Source organism: Psammomys obesus, unplaced genomic scaffold (genome assembly GCF_907164565.1).
Source record: "Psammomys obesus unplaced genomic scaffold, mPsaObe1.curated_primary_1811, whole genome shotgun sequence".
NCBI classification, from domain to species: Eukaryota; Metazoa; Chordata; class Mammalia; order Rodentia; family Muridae; genus Psammomys; species Psammomys obesus.
In genome coordinates this window covers 703,008-718,409 of record NW_026595981.1, presented here as the reverse complement: position 1 = coordinate 718,409, position 15,402 = coordinate 703,008, and the positions used below count along the sequence as shown (strand labels likewise).

The 15,402-nt window shown below is 58.4% G+C and overlaps 1 protein-coding gene across 1 annotated transcript; it reads right to left on the bottom strand.

Annotated features, from left to right (window-relative positions):
- Positions 1-390: 390 nt before the first annotated feature.
- Mnt (MAX network transcriptional repressor) lies at positions 391-15,382 on the bottom strand. Its single transcript, XM_055620052.1, has 6 exons — positions 14,906-15,382; positions 9,436-10,018; positions 8,930-8,971; positions 8,693-8,804; positions 3,831-4,023; positions 391-3,649 (listed from the first exon to the last, which is right to left on the bottom strand). The coding sequence occupies exons 1-6, from the start codon at positions 14,976-14,978 to the stop codon at positions 2,841-2,843; spliced, it is 1,812 nt and encodes a 603-aa protein (XP_055476027.1). The 5' UTR covers positions 14,979-15,382; the 3' UTR covers positions 391-2,840.
- Positions 15,383-15,402: the final 20 nt, after the last annotated feature.

The following is a 15,402-nucleotide window of genomic DNA, read 5'->3' as shown; positions in this document are numbered from 1 at the left end:
CCATGTACCCGTGGCTGTCCTGCACTCACTTTGCTGGCCTCAAACTCAGGGATCTGCCTGCTTCCCCCCGAGTGCTGGGACTGACGGTGTGTGCCGCCACTATTTAACCAGCTTGTCTTCCCAAGATGTGTATGGGGTTTTGCCGGCATGTTGCCCCAGAAGCCAGAAAAGGGTGTGGGAACCCTGGAAGTGGAGTTAGTCGTGAGCTGCCATTTTGGCTCACGACTAACCTCTGGAACCCCTGTACCAGGGCTTTAGTTCTGTAACTCAGGCCATCACCCAACTTTCTTCATCCTCCTGCATTGGCCTCCTCCTGCAGCTTCTAGCTGATTGGCCCCTTTGGGCCTCTGCTTCTTGCAATGAAATGACCCAGATGCTGAGGCTGGCGGCTCCGTCTCAGGTTTCAGTGCAGATTTATTTCAGTTTTATATTTTATTCCAGGCAAGTGCTTATTACATGGATAGTATTCATGTCTCAACACCTAAAGTCTTAGAGCATGAACAGCCACTAGAATACAGTTCAATAGTAAAAATACAATATGTACAAAATTAGGGTTTTTGTACTTTTTTTTTTTCCCACACAGCAGATGTACCCAAACACATAAAAATCTCTACAGTCTGGGGTCGCTACAATTCATATTTCAGGAAACAGACACAGTGACCGAGTCCTCACTGTAAACAAGGGCCACCTCTTTGGGGATTGGGAGTGGGACCCTGGGATGGGGGGGGGAGAAGCAGCTCTTCCTAGAGAGAAACTATGGTGGCCCAACTACCCTCCAGGCATCCCCTGCCCTTCTTTGGCCCCCAGGGAACCACTCTCCCCACTCTTCCTCCCCGAGGTAAAGATCCCAGGCAGTGAGCCACTCCAAACAGCACAGGTAAAACACGCATGAGAGGTAAGGTGTGTGTGTGTGTGTGTGTGTCCCAGGCGGGAAGGGATAGGAAGGGAAGGGCCAGGCGGTCCCACAGGGTGAGGACAGATGTGGTCCTAACAGCTCTCAAGGGGGAGATGCCCAAGAAGGGGCTGGGAGGTGGCTGCCCATTTGGGCACACAGCAGTCACAAACAACAAAAACAGCAACAACACCCATCATCACCAATCTGGACATAGTCTTTCGGCACTAGATCTGGAGGAACCCCTGTTGGGGTGGGAGGGGCGGATAGATGATGAGGTATCTGTGCGGGCCTGGGGCCAACACAATGGTGTGAACTCTGGAACTGGCCTCAAGACACAGGGGGAAATGGGACAAGTGGGCTGACCGTGCCAGCACCAGACTCTGCTCTGTCACAACACAGAGCAGAGTGGAGGCGGCCCCAGAGTCAGGGTGTGGTAGAGGTGGCTGCAGCCACCTTGTGGGTTGGGATTTCTGCGACAGGGTGGAGACCTGGTCCTAGCCACCATTCCCCACCCCAGGAGACAATAATAAAGTGCCCTGGGGTACTCCTAGGGCCAGAAGGACCTGGGCTCTGAGGCATCTGAGGAGTCTTCAAGGGAAAATGTATTCAAGACCTTCGCTGGCCTCAGTGCCTTGCTCACGTCATCTTAAGGACCCTGAGCCCTCCCTTCTGGCCCCTCGACTGCCTTAGCCCCCAAACTTTATATCTTAGGGACACTTGCTTCCTGACCCACACTGAAAGGCCAATGGTGAGTGTCCAGTGGGAGCTGAATATGCACACGCGTAACTGAGTGTCTGACACAAGGCCACTTGTAATAAATATCCACGTAAAAAGAGAAGCCAAAGCGGTCTGCAAAAGCAGAGGCAGGAAAGCACGGGACTCTCGCTCTTCCCAAACACAAGCTGAGCCTTGTTTTCGCCCAGCAAAGGCCCTTTCCATGGTGGACACTGCAGCAGCCACCAAGAAGGGGTCTCAAAATTGCCACTGAGGTGGTGGGGGGAGATGGAAAAGGCCCGGGATTTCAGCTTTGCTCCCAGAGCCGTTGCTGGCCGTGCCCCCAAGCTGCAGGAAGCACCTAACCCCAAGGGTCTGGGATACACTGCAGAGCAAGGAACCAGGAAGTGGGGTCAAAGCCAAGGAAGAAGCTCCTCCAAACCCGGAGGAACTAGGGTAGGAGCAGGACTTAGGCCCCGCCTCCCCCGCCCTAAGCTCAGCCTGCTCTTTGGGGCCAGAAGCCCAAGGACAGGTGTGGGGGACTTGGCACCAGCCTGGATCTTATTGTTGGTTGAGACTCATTCTAAACAGTTTCTTCTGTAACCTGTCGCAGTGACTACAGGTGGGTCAGAGACTGCCAGGCCCAAGCATTCACTCACCCTAGCCTGACTCCAGATCATAGGACCTGTAACCTGTACTCAGAGCTGGGCCCTTCACCACCCATTTCCCACCTTTCTGGGGCTCCCTGTTTCTGACACAGAGGTCCCACAGGACTCTGAGGCTGGGGAGCTCAGCCACCTCACCAGACAGAGCAATAGCAGCAACAGCACAGGAAGGCAGGCCGGGGAAGGAAAGGCCAGAGAACATAAGCCACAGCGTAGACTTCCTGGGGGAACAAGGTAGGGAGACAGGAGTGGCACCAAGAGCTGGCACCAGACTGGGTAGGCAAGAATGTCCGCCAAAGCATCTCATGTCTACCAAGTCCTAGTGCAGCAGGATAACTTCCTGCCTGCACCCAACTGCTTGGGGGCGGGGAGGAGCTTTCCCCTCCCCTCCTCTCCCCTCCCCTGGCTCAGAGTCTCTGCACCCCCTTCCCCTAGGAGGCCTGGGGGTGGTGTGAGTGGGGCGGGCCTGGGCCTGGGCCTGGCTGGAATGTGTGGAGCTGGTGGGTGGGAGAGGGGCAGTCAGGTCCCCTTCCCTGCCCCCACTGGGGGCCTAAGTGGCCTCATCCTCAAGCCAGCTTGAGTGTGCTGACTGGAAAGGAGGGCATGGTGACCATAGTCACAGGGTTGAGCACTGTCTGGCCCACCAGCTGGGGGTGATGCACCACCTGGGCGCCCACAGCTGGCTTTGCCATGACAGTGGCTGGGGGCCCCAGCCCGGCTGTGCCATTCACTTGCTGGTGTGAAAGGGTGTGGGCAATGTGGCTCACTGCCACAGGCTGGCTCACCGCCACAGGCTGTGGGTACAAGGGCAGCTGGGAGCCAAGGTGGGCCACATGGTTGAGGGTGGCAGGGTGCACTGTGATGTGGCCAATGGGAGGTGTGGCGGGTGCCAGCTGCACAGCAGGGCTGGGGGTGGAGGGGGCAATGTGGGCCATGTGCTTGCCCCCGGGGCCCTGCAGAACATGGTTCACAGTCTGGATGACTGAGGCGTGGGTGGTGGCTGTGTGGGCAATGACCGTGGAGCCACCCCCGGCCGTGGCCACCAGATGGGCTGGAGCTGGCACCAGCGTCTGGGCTGGGGTGGCGGGTGGGGGAGGGGGAGCTGGCAGAGGAGCCTTTTGCTGTGGTGGCTGCTGCTGCTGCTGCTGCTGCTGTTGCTGCTGCTGCTGCTGTTGCTGCTGCTGCTGCACAGGGAGGTGGGCAGGGGACAGGGCCACGGGGTGGGGGTGCGGATGGGAAGGCAGAGGCGCAGAGGTGGTGCTGGGGGCTGGCAGGGTGGATTTCAGCAGCTCCGGCTGGGGACGATGGTTCAGCTTAGGGGGGCCCAGGCCTGCCCGGTCTTCCTCCATGTCCTCGTCTATGTTGTCCTCGCCCTCTGTTGGGGAACGCAAGGCAGGGAGCAGGTCAAAAGAGCTTGGGACCCAAGTGGCGTAGGTGAGCTTGGGGCTCTGGGGTAGGGCGGAGGCAGAACAAACGGCCGCTATTCTAGCAGGGAAACCTACTGGAGGAAGGAGAGCACCCGAGAGTGGGAGGACCAGCCCAGGGCCCAGGCTCACCAGAGGCTGTGGAGGTGGAGGCCTGATCATCCTCAGGCTGGCCCGTCTGCCGGAGCACACGGTCAATCTCCAACACATCCATCCACTGGCTCAGCTCATGCTTGAGCTCCGCCAGCCGCTGCTGAGTGGCAATCTTCTCCCGTGCAAGCCGCTCCATCTCATGTTCATACTCCTTTTCCTTCCTCTTCAGGGACTGGGGACAGGGCAAGGGACAGCAGGGTGTCCTTAGCAGCAACCGCAGGCTCCATGGCCCTCAAAACCTCCGGGCCAGTAATTCTCCACCTTCCTATGCTGCGGCCCTTTAACACAGCTCCTCATGTGGTGACCCCCAAACATAAAATTATCTCGCTGTTACTTCATAACTGTCATTTTGCTACTGTTACTAACTGTAATGTAAATATTTATACACAGGGTGCATCGGGATGGAGAAGGTTGTCCACTGCTCTGGACAACGTACAGTGAGCAGAGTGACTGGAGGCCACACCCACCTCCTATCCCATCACTCTGCCCAGTAAGGGCCAGCCAGCATCTGGGTCACTGTGGGTGCCGAAGTAGGCACCACCAAAAGTTAGCACAGAGCTGGGCAGTAGTGGCGCACACCTTTAATCCAGCGCTCTGGAGGCAGAGGTGGGCAGATCTCTGCGTATGCGAGACCAGCCTGGGCTACAGAGCCCAGGAGAGCCAGGGCTATACAGGGAAACTCTGTCAAAATCTGCCCCCTCAGAAAAGAAGCTAGGACAGGTCCAAATCTGGCGCCTTTCCCCACACTACCCTGACTGGGTCCTTAGGGGCTTTGCAGTCCCTCAAGCCATCTCACTCCCTCACAGCTACTGACCTTACTCTGTTTAGTTACTCAATCCACAGCGCCCTCCTTGTACCCAACTCCCACAAAAAACCTGCACTTTCCACCACATGTGTCTCCTTGGCACCTTTGTCCTTGGAGGGGTACTTGCTCCACCCTGTGACAGCGCTGTGCCCATCACAGGAGTCTATTGTCGTGGCAGCAGCAGCGGCCTGTCCTGCCCCTGGACTCAGCTGCACCTTAGCCCACTGTGCTTCCTCCCCAGCTTGCAATCCATCCACTGCTCCCCACTCAGGGGAGCCCACAACCCTCCAGACCTCACAGGACAGTGAACCTGAAAAACCGGCGGTGTGCCGCACTGGCCAACAACAAAGGACTTTGGGGCACTGGAGCCCTCCAGACCTGACTGCATACCCTAGAGACTTCTCACCACAAAGTCCAGACCAGCTTCCTCACCAAAGCCACCCCTGCCTCCCGCAGAACACAGGAAGGCCCTCCTTACCCACAGCGCCCGCCTCTTCAGACTCCTCCCAGCCCCAGTCAGAAACACCCCTACGTTCCCTCTGCACATGCTTCGGAGCAGCGTCAAAGGCCAGCTCATGCCCCAGTTTTCAGCTGCCTTCTGTAATAAAGTGCCTCCGTGACCTCCAGACCCCGACACTTTAGCCTAGGCCTAGATACATCAGCCCTGCCATGTCCATCAGTCAAGGAGCTGCTACCTTTGCTGACTCAAGTCCATTTCTCGACCAGCTTCTGAACACCTAACTTCCAGAGCACTGGGTCTCCTGCAGGCGCAAAGAGCATGGACTGCCACTACCTTGTCTCTGAACCCGGCCTGCTTTGCTGTTCACACATGGATACGCTGCCCTCATCCCTTCGGGGAGCGGTGCTCTCTTTCTCAGTGACACTGACTACTGACACTTACTACAGTGGAAGTCACAGGACAACTTTTCCAATGCACACCCCGCTGACACGCCTTGGCTCCTCTGCCCTCAGAGCTATCTCACCCTGCTCTTTCTACTCCTAGACCACACCTGAATCCCCCGTCACCACACCCTCCCGCCCCAGCCCTTCCCAGTGCCCCTCCTATGTATGTGAGCACTAACTGCGTGAGGGTCTCTATCACCCTGGCTCCCGTGACCAGAGTAACTATTTCAGCACACACGAGCCCTGTCAGACCTGTAAGGGACTGTAAAGGCTATCCTACAGTCTGTTTATGCCCTGGACCCTATCAGTGGCCAGCAGTGTGCTTACTCAGGCCCCAGAGGATCGGGGAGCCTGCCACCCTGCTATTGGGTGAGGGTGTCGGACTTCCACCCTCCAGCTTCCCCTCATCACGGGGAACCCAGCAGACTCCGTCTCCCATGCTTCCACATTCTTGCCACAGCTCAGCAGCTTCTCCTGACAAAATACAGCAGAGCATCCAACCCCACCCCACTAGACCCCACTTCTCCACACTCCTCCAGCCGCCCCAAGCTCTGGGCGTCCCTAATACAGTGAGCAAGAGCTTCAAACTGTCAATGCCCACAACACAAGGCCCAGAGCTATGCCAGGCTGACCTTGACATACCTGTCATTAGTTCCATACACAGCCCCCCCTCCACCATTCTGACTTTAACCTGCTTCTCTCCATATTCTGCTAGGAAGACCTTGTCTTCCCCTACACACCTCACCTGTGTGTCATCTCACCTGGCTCTGTCCCTGAGGGCTGCATATGATATCAGAGGGCCCGTCAGCCACAGGCCCTTCGTGACTCGGCCCTCACTTGAACCTCTCTCGGTTGGAAGTGCCACCCTGAGCGCTATCGGCTGCTTACAGAGAGGCTGTACTTTGAGTCAGGGAGAGTAAGTGCCAGGTACCAGAACCCCCTCTTTTCACAGTTAGGCTCACAGGCCTAGGGAGCCTGGTGGTTTCCCTAGTGCCAAAGGTTAGTCCATACCACTTGACCTGTGTTTCTCTAGTGGTGCTAGGCCTCAGGAATGCTAGGCAAATACTCTTCTGAGTTAAAGCTCCCTACTCAAGAGGCTTTATTTAAACCCATTTATTTTTGGGTGTCAATCTAGATCCACGTCTGTTCTTCTCGTCTCTGTGGCTTTCTTCAAGTCCTCCATGACCTCTGGGGAGCACTGGGGCCTCAACACCCTCCTAGAACATCCCTTGCCCTTACACGACAAGGACTTACTATGCAAGCCTAGCTGGCCCAGAATTCTGGCCCACCTGCCTCTCCGTCAGAGTGCTGAGACTAAAGGCAGGTGGCACCACAACAGGCCTACCATAGCCCTTCTCTTCTGGACATACAACCGAAGCCCCAGGTCCTCAGAGCCCTACTACTCTCTCCAAGATCAACTTTCAAAGATCACCTAAGCCACCCTTCCATCTTTTACATCCAAGCACCCTCCTCTCTCCTGCTCAAGAAACAAACATTCTGTTCTCCAGTTTGCCTAGCTCACCTAGAAGTATCCTGCAAATGTCCTTCCCTAACACCCCCAAAGAGATTCCGTCACCCTTCAAGGCTTTTAAGATCTGCTGCAGGACCTCATCTCATCCCTTTTTCTTTGGTCTCTGGTCCTCAGAAGCAGACCCAGCTCATGACTAAAAACACTTAATGCCACAGAGGGTTTCCACAATCTTGTGACTTGTTTCTGCTTCCACGACAAAGCAAGCAATAGCTTGTGGCTCCTCCTACTTCCTTGTCAGATCAGGAATGATCCAGGGAGTTTCCTTCCGCTGGTTCTACTGCAGCGGAGCTATTTTCAAATCCACACCTTATGCAAGGCTCTTTTCCCAAGTGCACATCCATAAAAAGGTACTTGCCTTGCTCCAGCTCCTACTTCGAAGTCACTACTCCTATTAATGTTTAGAGACCACAATTTTTTAAATATTTTTCAATTCTTCTATCGTCTCTATAGTACTATCTTTTCTCCTTAGCATCGTCAAATGAGAAAACTGATGTTCAAAGTAAATGTTACAGCATAAAGGCAGAGGTCTGCTAGGAGGCTGCACGGGTAAAACTGAATCACGCCCAAGCCTACAGTCAGTAAAATCACGGAAATAAGCTACAGGACATTGCACAGCCTCAGAGGAGCCCCTTGGTCCAAGCGAGGCCCCGCCCTTTCGGAGCACGCGCGTACCCACGCGGACCTGTCCGCTGCGTCACCGCGGGCGGCCGGCCCCGCCCCCAGCTGCCGGGAAGCTCGGGAGGCGGCGCGGAGGGCGGGCCGGGCCGGTCATCTCCGGGTTGTGACCCAGCTGGCGAAGCCCTGCTGGAGTGCGGGCACCCCTCCCACGGAAGCTGGGATGCAGCGGCGCTCCCGCGAGCGCCCCGCGTGGGCGGACGGAAACCCCCTCGCCCTGCCCCCACGCGCGAGCGCGACTTGGAGCTCTAGGTCCCTCCCACTCCCCAACGGTTTGGTCTCCCGCGCTGCCAAACCCGGCCGCGCCCATCCCCCCCAACGCCTCCCGGGCACGCGGAACCCTGCGCGCGGTTTCCAGGGCAACAGCAACCTCGCACTGCTGCAGAGGGCAGCCTGGGTCCAGGGAGAGGAGACCCCACCGGCGGGGACCCCTTCCCAGCACTCACGGAAAGGAAACAGTTAAGGCTCAGTGGCCTCGCGCTGTCACCCGCCTGCCTCAGCGCCCCACCCCGCCCGTAATCCTGAGCACTGCCAGGTGAACGCAGACACCCCGTTCCTCCCGACTCCTTTCCCCACTAGTGACCGCCCTTGACCCGAGTCCGGATCTCGCCGGGGTACTGCGGCTAGGGAGGTGGTGGGCGCGCTTCGCGCCCTTGTCACCCCAGGGCCGAGCAGACACGCCACATGGGGGAGGGGAAGGCCCAAGAGTGCAGCGCCGGCCCTCGCGCAGGCGCCCTCCCGCCCGCCCGCCCGCCCCCCCCCGGGCCGGGGGCCCCGCTGACGTCACCCAGGCCATGTGCTCAGCGCCCGCGTGGAGGCGGGCGGGGGAGCCTGCCGGCAGCAGGAGGAAGCGGCCGCCGGCACGGCCCCGCCCCGCCCGCCCTCCCTCCCTCCCTCCCTCCCTCCCTCCCTCCCTCCCTCCCATACCTGGATGTACCGCAGCGCTGTCCGCAGCACACTCAGATTTGAAGTCTTCTTGTCGTCCACGTTGGGGATGTTGCGCTTCAGGGTCTCAAAACATTCCTTCAGATGGGCCCTCCTGGGGAAAGGGGTGAGCGCTGGTCAGTCAGCGCCCGAGGGCGCGGGAGGCAGGGCAACCCAAGGGAAGCTTCGGGGGAACCAGGAGGGGCGGGCCCAGGGTCACGCGGGCCAGTGCGCACACACCTGTTCTTTTCCAATTTGTTGTGGACTTCTCTGGTTCCAATCCTGAAAACGCAGACAGGAGGCTCAGGGAGGAAGGCCCGCATCCCGCCTTCCAGACCCACACCACCCATACCGCCACTGACCCCAACACTGTCTGTAGACTGGAAGTGTTGGCCCTGTGTTGAGCCCATCTTCCCCACGGAGGGTACCTCCGTGCTCCTAACCCACTCCCCAGAACCCTCCATTCCACTGTTCCAATTAAGAGAGACGGGTCCTGGAGGGGTTCTGGAATCCAGTCCTTTAAGGCCGGGAAGTACTGCTGTACTCCCAGCGTTGCTGCGGTCCGACAACTCAGAAAGCTAAGAGCCGCAGTCATCAGAACATGCTTTACTATGAGACGTACCCTAAGTGGCACTGGGCATTCCCAAAGTGGCTAACTGGCCAGGGTACCTTCTCTTGCGCTCTCCAGCCCAGGATGGACAGCTGTCTCCCATCCCACCGGCCCCTCTGCCCATGGCCCCACTCACCCCCCAGGCCTCTTCTTTTGTTCGCTGGATTTGGCCTCTTCAACTGGAGCCAACTTGAGGGTCCCAAGCGTGGGCGGGGGTGGCTGCTGGGGAGCCAGCTGAGGCTGGACTCCAGGGTGTGGCGCAATGGTCAGGATGGGGGTAGGGAGGGGCTGCAGGGGCTTGGGGCTGCCGGTGGGTGCAACTGTGGTCTTCGGATCCGGCAGTAAGGGGGCGGGGGTGGGCACCTGCGCTCTGGTGGGCAGGGGAACCGGCTCCTTGATGCTGAGTCCCGGGCTGACCAAGGCTGGCTGGCGAGGTGCCAGGGGCAGAGGCTGGGCTGCGGGGGGCAGTGGCGGAGGCGGGGGTAGAGACTGCGGGGAGTTGGTCACTACAGGAATAGGAATGACGGTCAGTGGAGTAGGGGTAGCAAGTGGTGGTGGTGGTGCGGGTGGCGGTGCCGGCGGTGACAATGGTAGCGGTGGAGCCTCGTTGCGGGGTTCCTCCACAGGGAGGGCATGGGCCAACCTGGCCAAGCTACTTGCCCTCTTCTGTTCCTGCTCTCTCTCCCGTTCCCGCTCCAGGCGAAGACGCTCCTGTTCCTCTACACAGAAAGAACACGCAGGGGTCTTAGCAGAGCCAGGGCCTGGGCCCCATTTAACCCTAACTTTGTCCCAGTCAAGGCACAGTGACATTCTGCCCAGCCCGAGACACCAGAGACAGCCAAGCATGTTCAGCCATGACAACACTGAACAGACAAAGCACAAGCCTGCTTCCTCACTGAGAACCTCACAGCCTGGGGCAGGGTTGAGACGGGGAAAAAAAAAAAAAAAAAGGTGCCAGGCTGGGTTAGGGCAAAGACGGGGCTCATAAAAAAATAAGCAGGAGCAGTGAGGAGTGGGATGTTGCAGGCTGGGTGACCTATAGCTGGATGGAGACAGCTGACCAACAGGAGTACCCAGAGGGAGGGACACAGATGAAGTCTGAGAGATGGCAATAAGCCGGATCACCACAGGAGCCCAGAGAGGCCTTCCACAGAATTTACCACGCACCTGCTGAGGATCGGGCAGTACCTTTGTTTCACAATGAGCAGAGAGACAAAATGATTTGTTGAGTTATACTGCAAGTCTGACCCCTAGCCAAATGCCCTGCCCTTGTCCGTGTAAAGCTCACGAGGTGCCTTCTCACATCCGTATCTCCTCACAAGAGCCCCAGTGAGGGAGCAAACACATTTACTTCATGAGAAAATGGCCCAGGACTCCTGCTCCCAGGCTAAGTCGGAGGCCTCAATTTTCCTCAGAGCAATGAACATAGGTTGTCCTTTCTTCCAACCTGTGAGGACCCATTTCTCTCAGGCTGTTGTCTGTGTCCCTCCTACAGTACTGTCTACAGCAGGAGAGCAGGATTTGGAAAAGCAGGAGGCAGGCAGAAAGGAAGACCAGCTAGGTAGAGGCAGCAGAGGTTGGAAAGGGCCACTGGGCTCAGGCAACTTTGAGATCATGCCCATCTGCATCTCTACTGGAAGCCCAGCAGAAAAGTCAGACCTATTCAAGAGCTGGCTGAGAACGGGCTGAAGCCCTACCTAGGAACCAGTCTTCTCTTAGGCTCCGTTAGGTTCCCTGGCTATGGCTTTTGTACAGGCCAGATCACCATCCCCAGGTAAGGGAAGGGGCCCAGGCCTTTCTGCCTGGAGACACACCCCAAACAGGCCATGTGATGCGGGGCCAGGGCTAAGTCCTCTGTTGAAAGGAGGGGCCTAGTCCCCCTCAGGTCTTCTCAGCTCCAAGACCCCATGGCCTTTTGGGAAGGCAAGGCTTTGAGAGAAGCAGGCCCATCTCCAGCCACACAAGGCAAGGAAGGAGCTGAGGAGGAAGTAGAGGGGAAGTGTTGGGAAGGGATCATAAAATGTTTCCCAGCAGGCAGAGTTCAGGGCCACATCTTCAGGCCTCTTCCCACCTCTCCTGCCCTTCAGGAAGGGGAGGGCAGGCTTGCACCAATAAGGGGGCCTTGCCCTCCCTGTCAGCAGTGACCTAGGTTACAGCCCCTGAGAAAACCAGTCCTGTGCTCCAGCTTCCCACAGGCCACACAAGCCAAGAAGCCTGTCAGGCTTCAGAGCCTTTCTGCAGCTGGGCCTGGGACAGCTCTGGACAGCACACTTTCAACAGAGGCTGGACACAGCCCCTTTGAGTGGTCTAGTTTATGTTTTAAGCCACTATTTTCCGACTTCGGGAGGGGGCCCCCTTCAGAAGCTGTTCCTCTTTTCCCACCGTGGGTTCCTGGGATGGAACTCAGGTAGCTGGCCATTCTCTGAGAGTTTTACTGGTGCAGCCATCTCCCTGGCTGGAGAACAAGCACTTGGCTCCCCAGGCAGGGGTCCCCACAGCCAGGTACTGGGCTGAAGTAAAGCCTGTATTTTAAAGCTCTCCAAAAAGCCATGCTTCCTAGATGGGAAGGACTCACCAAATGAGGCTCCACCACACCCAGCCCAGCATTATCAACCCTGCTGGACAACAGAAGCTGCACCATGACTGTGCCCGTCCACCAAAGCTTTCCGCCCCTAGCTCCGCCTCATTTGCCACCCACAGGGTCCCCTGGGTGCACCGAGGGCAAAGCCCACTAGTGCTGCTGGGGCCTCCTCTAGGCAGACTGTGTGTTCAGGCCATTTTAAACAACGTTTCTGACGCATGGCTGTACTCCTCTCCCTCACACACACGCGCACACCTTCTCCGGGCTCCACAGATACCGTCCCCAGTGAAGGTAGCAAGACCTTCTGGGCTGAGAGAGCACTGGCTTCCTGCAACCTTCCTAAGCTACCACAGCCCTGTGTGTACAGGGATTCTCCTCTCTGCTGCCAGAGCTTGGCACATGAGGCAGGCCCAGGGCAGGACAGAGGCCAGGCAGCTCCGCACACGACAGCAAGCTCCCTCCAACCAAAGGAGAAGAGAGGCCAAGTCGTCTCCACGGATGCTGGCCAATGCCAGGCTGAGCCCTCCCCTAGGCAATGGCCTTGCCCTTCCCTCTCCTCTCTCACACTTGCTCCCATGTGCATCAGACTCTCCGATCTGTCCTGTGGGCAAAGTGGTCTACGCCAGTGTTGACCTTGTAGTGGAAACAGAAAGGACAAGAGATTCCCTGCTCAGAGTTGGTTATCTGAGGTTAAACATCTCCGAGTATGGGTAGTTCTAGCCAGCAGGTTGGTGTCAACTGTGGAGGTTTTAACCTGTGGGAACCAGGTCGGGCCATCTCTGTACTTGAGCTCTGGGAGTCAGTTTGGCTTTCCAGGACTCTTTGATCCAACACCAAGCAGCTGCGACCTGTGAGCTGAACTCTGCTTCTCCCCAGCACTCAATGTTTGGGAAAGGGCTATACAATTTCTCAAGGGGGCTTTTCCCAGGTTCCTTTGCAGAGCTGTGCCCGCTAGCCCCCACCACCTTACTGGTCAGCTCTGGGCAAAGGTGAAAGCGTGGCTGTAGGGGGTTCATGTGGCTAGGAAGGTAAACGTGAAGAAAGAGTTTACCTCTTGCACACTGCCTGGTACACACACAGTAGGGATAGAACTAGTACTCCTGAACTGCATTATATTGACGGTAGCAGCCGATGACTCTCCGAACTCGTCGGGAGGATTCTCCCCCTCCCCACATCCGACGCAGAAACCACACACTTGCCATTCTGGTTAACCACTAGCATTGTCCATCGCTTGACCCTGCTCTAGACCTGAAACACAAAGGGGAGGGGCATGTGGGTGGATACCCCAGACCATCTACTGGGCAAAAACATAAGCACTTGGGTCTTGCACATCTCCGGTGCCTCCTGACCTTGAGAGGCTGGTCGGCCTGACTAGGCCTGCGGACCTGCAGCTCCTCCGCCCCTTGCCGGCTACCACTCCTCCCGCCCCACCGCGCAGCACAAGCTGCAGGCGCGCGCGCGCCTTTGTGCGCGGGCACACACACAACATACACACTCACACACACACACACACTACTACCTCCTGCATGACTCATCATTGAAGCAACAATAGGCAGAAAAAAAGGGAAGGAGGGCGAAGCACTCTCTCCACAACACTGCCGACTAGGGGGGTAGGGGGACCAGGAATCCCTGGGAAGTGCACACATCAATTCAGGACCGAGGCCTCAGGAAAGCGGGTCTTTTCCCTTCGGCCCCTATCTCAGCAGCACTCGAAGGCTAGGGACCACCGCCAAAGGGTGGGGGGCAGGATCATAAGCCCTCGCCCACCCTCCCTGAGGGCGCGCCAAAGTTTGCCCTTCTCATGCTGGCTTATTCCATTGTGGCCGGGGCACTGCTAGAGGGTCGTAGGGACACTGGCGGTGGATGACTGAGATGTTAGTTGTAGTGTCACCCCGAGACGGAGGGTTTCCCTCGCTACAGGATCAAAAACAGGAGGATCGACGAGGGCCGAGGTGAGGGGAGCTCCTCCTTCCCAGGGCAAAGGCTCTCCCGGGGAGATGGCCAGCAACCAGAGCTGGAGCCCAACCCGACTCGAGGCCCCTCGCCAGCCCCGCCCAGGCCCCGCCCCCGGGCGAGCGCCAGGCGAGGAGGGCTGGGCCGCGCAGTCCCCAGCGGGAGTGTCCCCCGTGCACGTGGTCGGGGGCGGGGCCTGCCTACGTCACCACTCCGTGTAACCAACGGGCTTGGGACGCAGGCACACGCAACATTCCAGCCAAGAGCGGGTTTGAAACGCGCAGACACGCCACATTCCACACCGGCTAAAGCAGGGCAAGGCAGGGGGGCCGAGGGGCTGCCCCCAGCGACCCGCGGGACACTCACATGCACCCAATCAGCGCAGCTCTCAGCCAAGCCTAGACGTGCGACCCAGCCCAGCTCGAGGAGGCGGGGTCAGGCGGGGCCGGCCAGGATCATAAGACAAGCGATGTCATTTCATTCTGCAAAGGCCGCCTCCGCCCCAAGCAGCGCGTAGATCTGCCGGGAGCACACCCCGCACCCTCCTACCGGGGCCGGGGAATCCGAGGAGCAGCTCGGCGTAGAGTATTCCCCACCCCCACCCAGTTACGCACACGCCCACTCGTGTGCTGTACAAACACCAGTACACGTCCGTCCATCCGCTCCCCGGCTCCCATCACACATCTCGGTGCACACACGCACGCACACGCGGGTCCGCCACCCCACATCAACATCCCTCTCCCCAGCCCTCGGCTCGCATCCTCAATGGTACCTAGGCGCCGCCACCCACACCTAAGGACACCCCACTGAAGGTGTGCTGGAGGTGCCAGGCAGCCAAGGGTGGCACCCGCAGGAGCTGGGTTCCTCTCTGCATGTTAATGAATTCATTAATTATCTCCACGGCTCGCATCACCCCTCCGGGACGGCAGCTCCTGCGGGGAGCCCGTGCTCTGCCCGGCGTTCTAGGTCGCGCCGTAGAAGGGTCCGCCTGCGATCTCCAGTGGTTTCGGGGGTCGGGGTCACTGGCCTCCCCCTCTGCCCAGTGCCCCGGGGGCCCAGGCGGGCCGCTCACCACGTGCTCTCTGTTGTTGCTGCGCTTGCCATTCCAGGAAGCGGGCCGCCTCCAGTAGCGTCTCTATGCTCATCGCGCCGAGAGCGGCCGGGGGCGCGCCGGGGCCGAGGCTGCGGCCCGCGAGCCAAGCACAGGTCAGGCTGGCGGGCCGGCAGGAGGGAGGGATCACCTCCGGGGGGCGACAGGGCTGGGCGGCGCGGCGCACTGCTCAGGAAAGAACGGGGGAGCCCAGGGAGAAAAATCAATGTCTCCCCAAATATTTGCAAAATAGAAATTTGCAAATCAAAAAAAAATTGATGCAAAAAATAAAAAAGGCGGCACTGCCTGCTTCCTTCCTTCTTCCTCTTCCTCCCTTCCGATGCCTCCCGCCCCGCGGCCCCCGGAGTCCCGCCGACAAGAAAGGGCTTTGCAACAAGATGGCGAGGAGGCACCGACACACACAACAAGGGAAGGAGCCGCGCTGCCCCCGGCCGCCGCCCCCGCTACTACACCGGGGC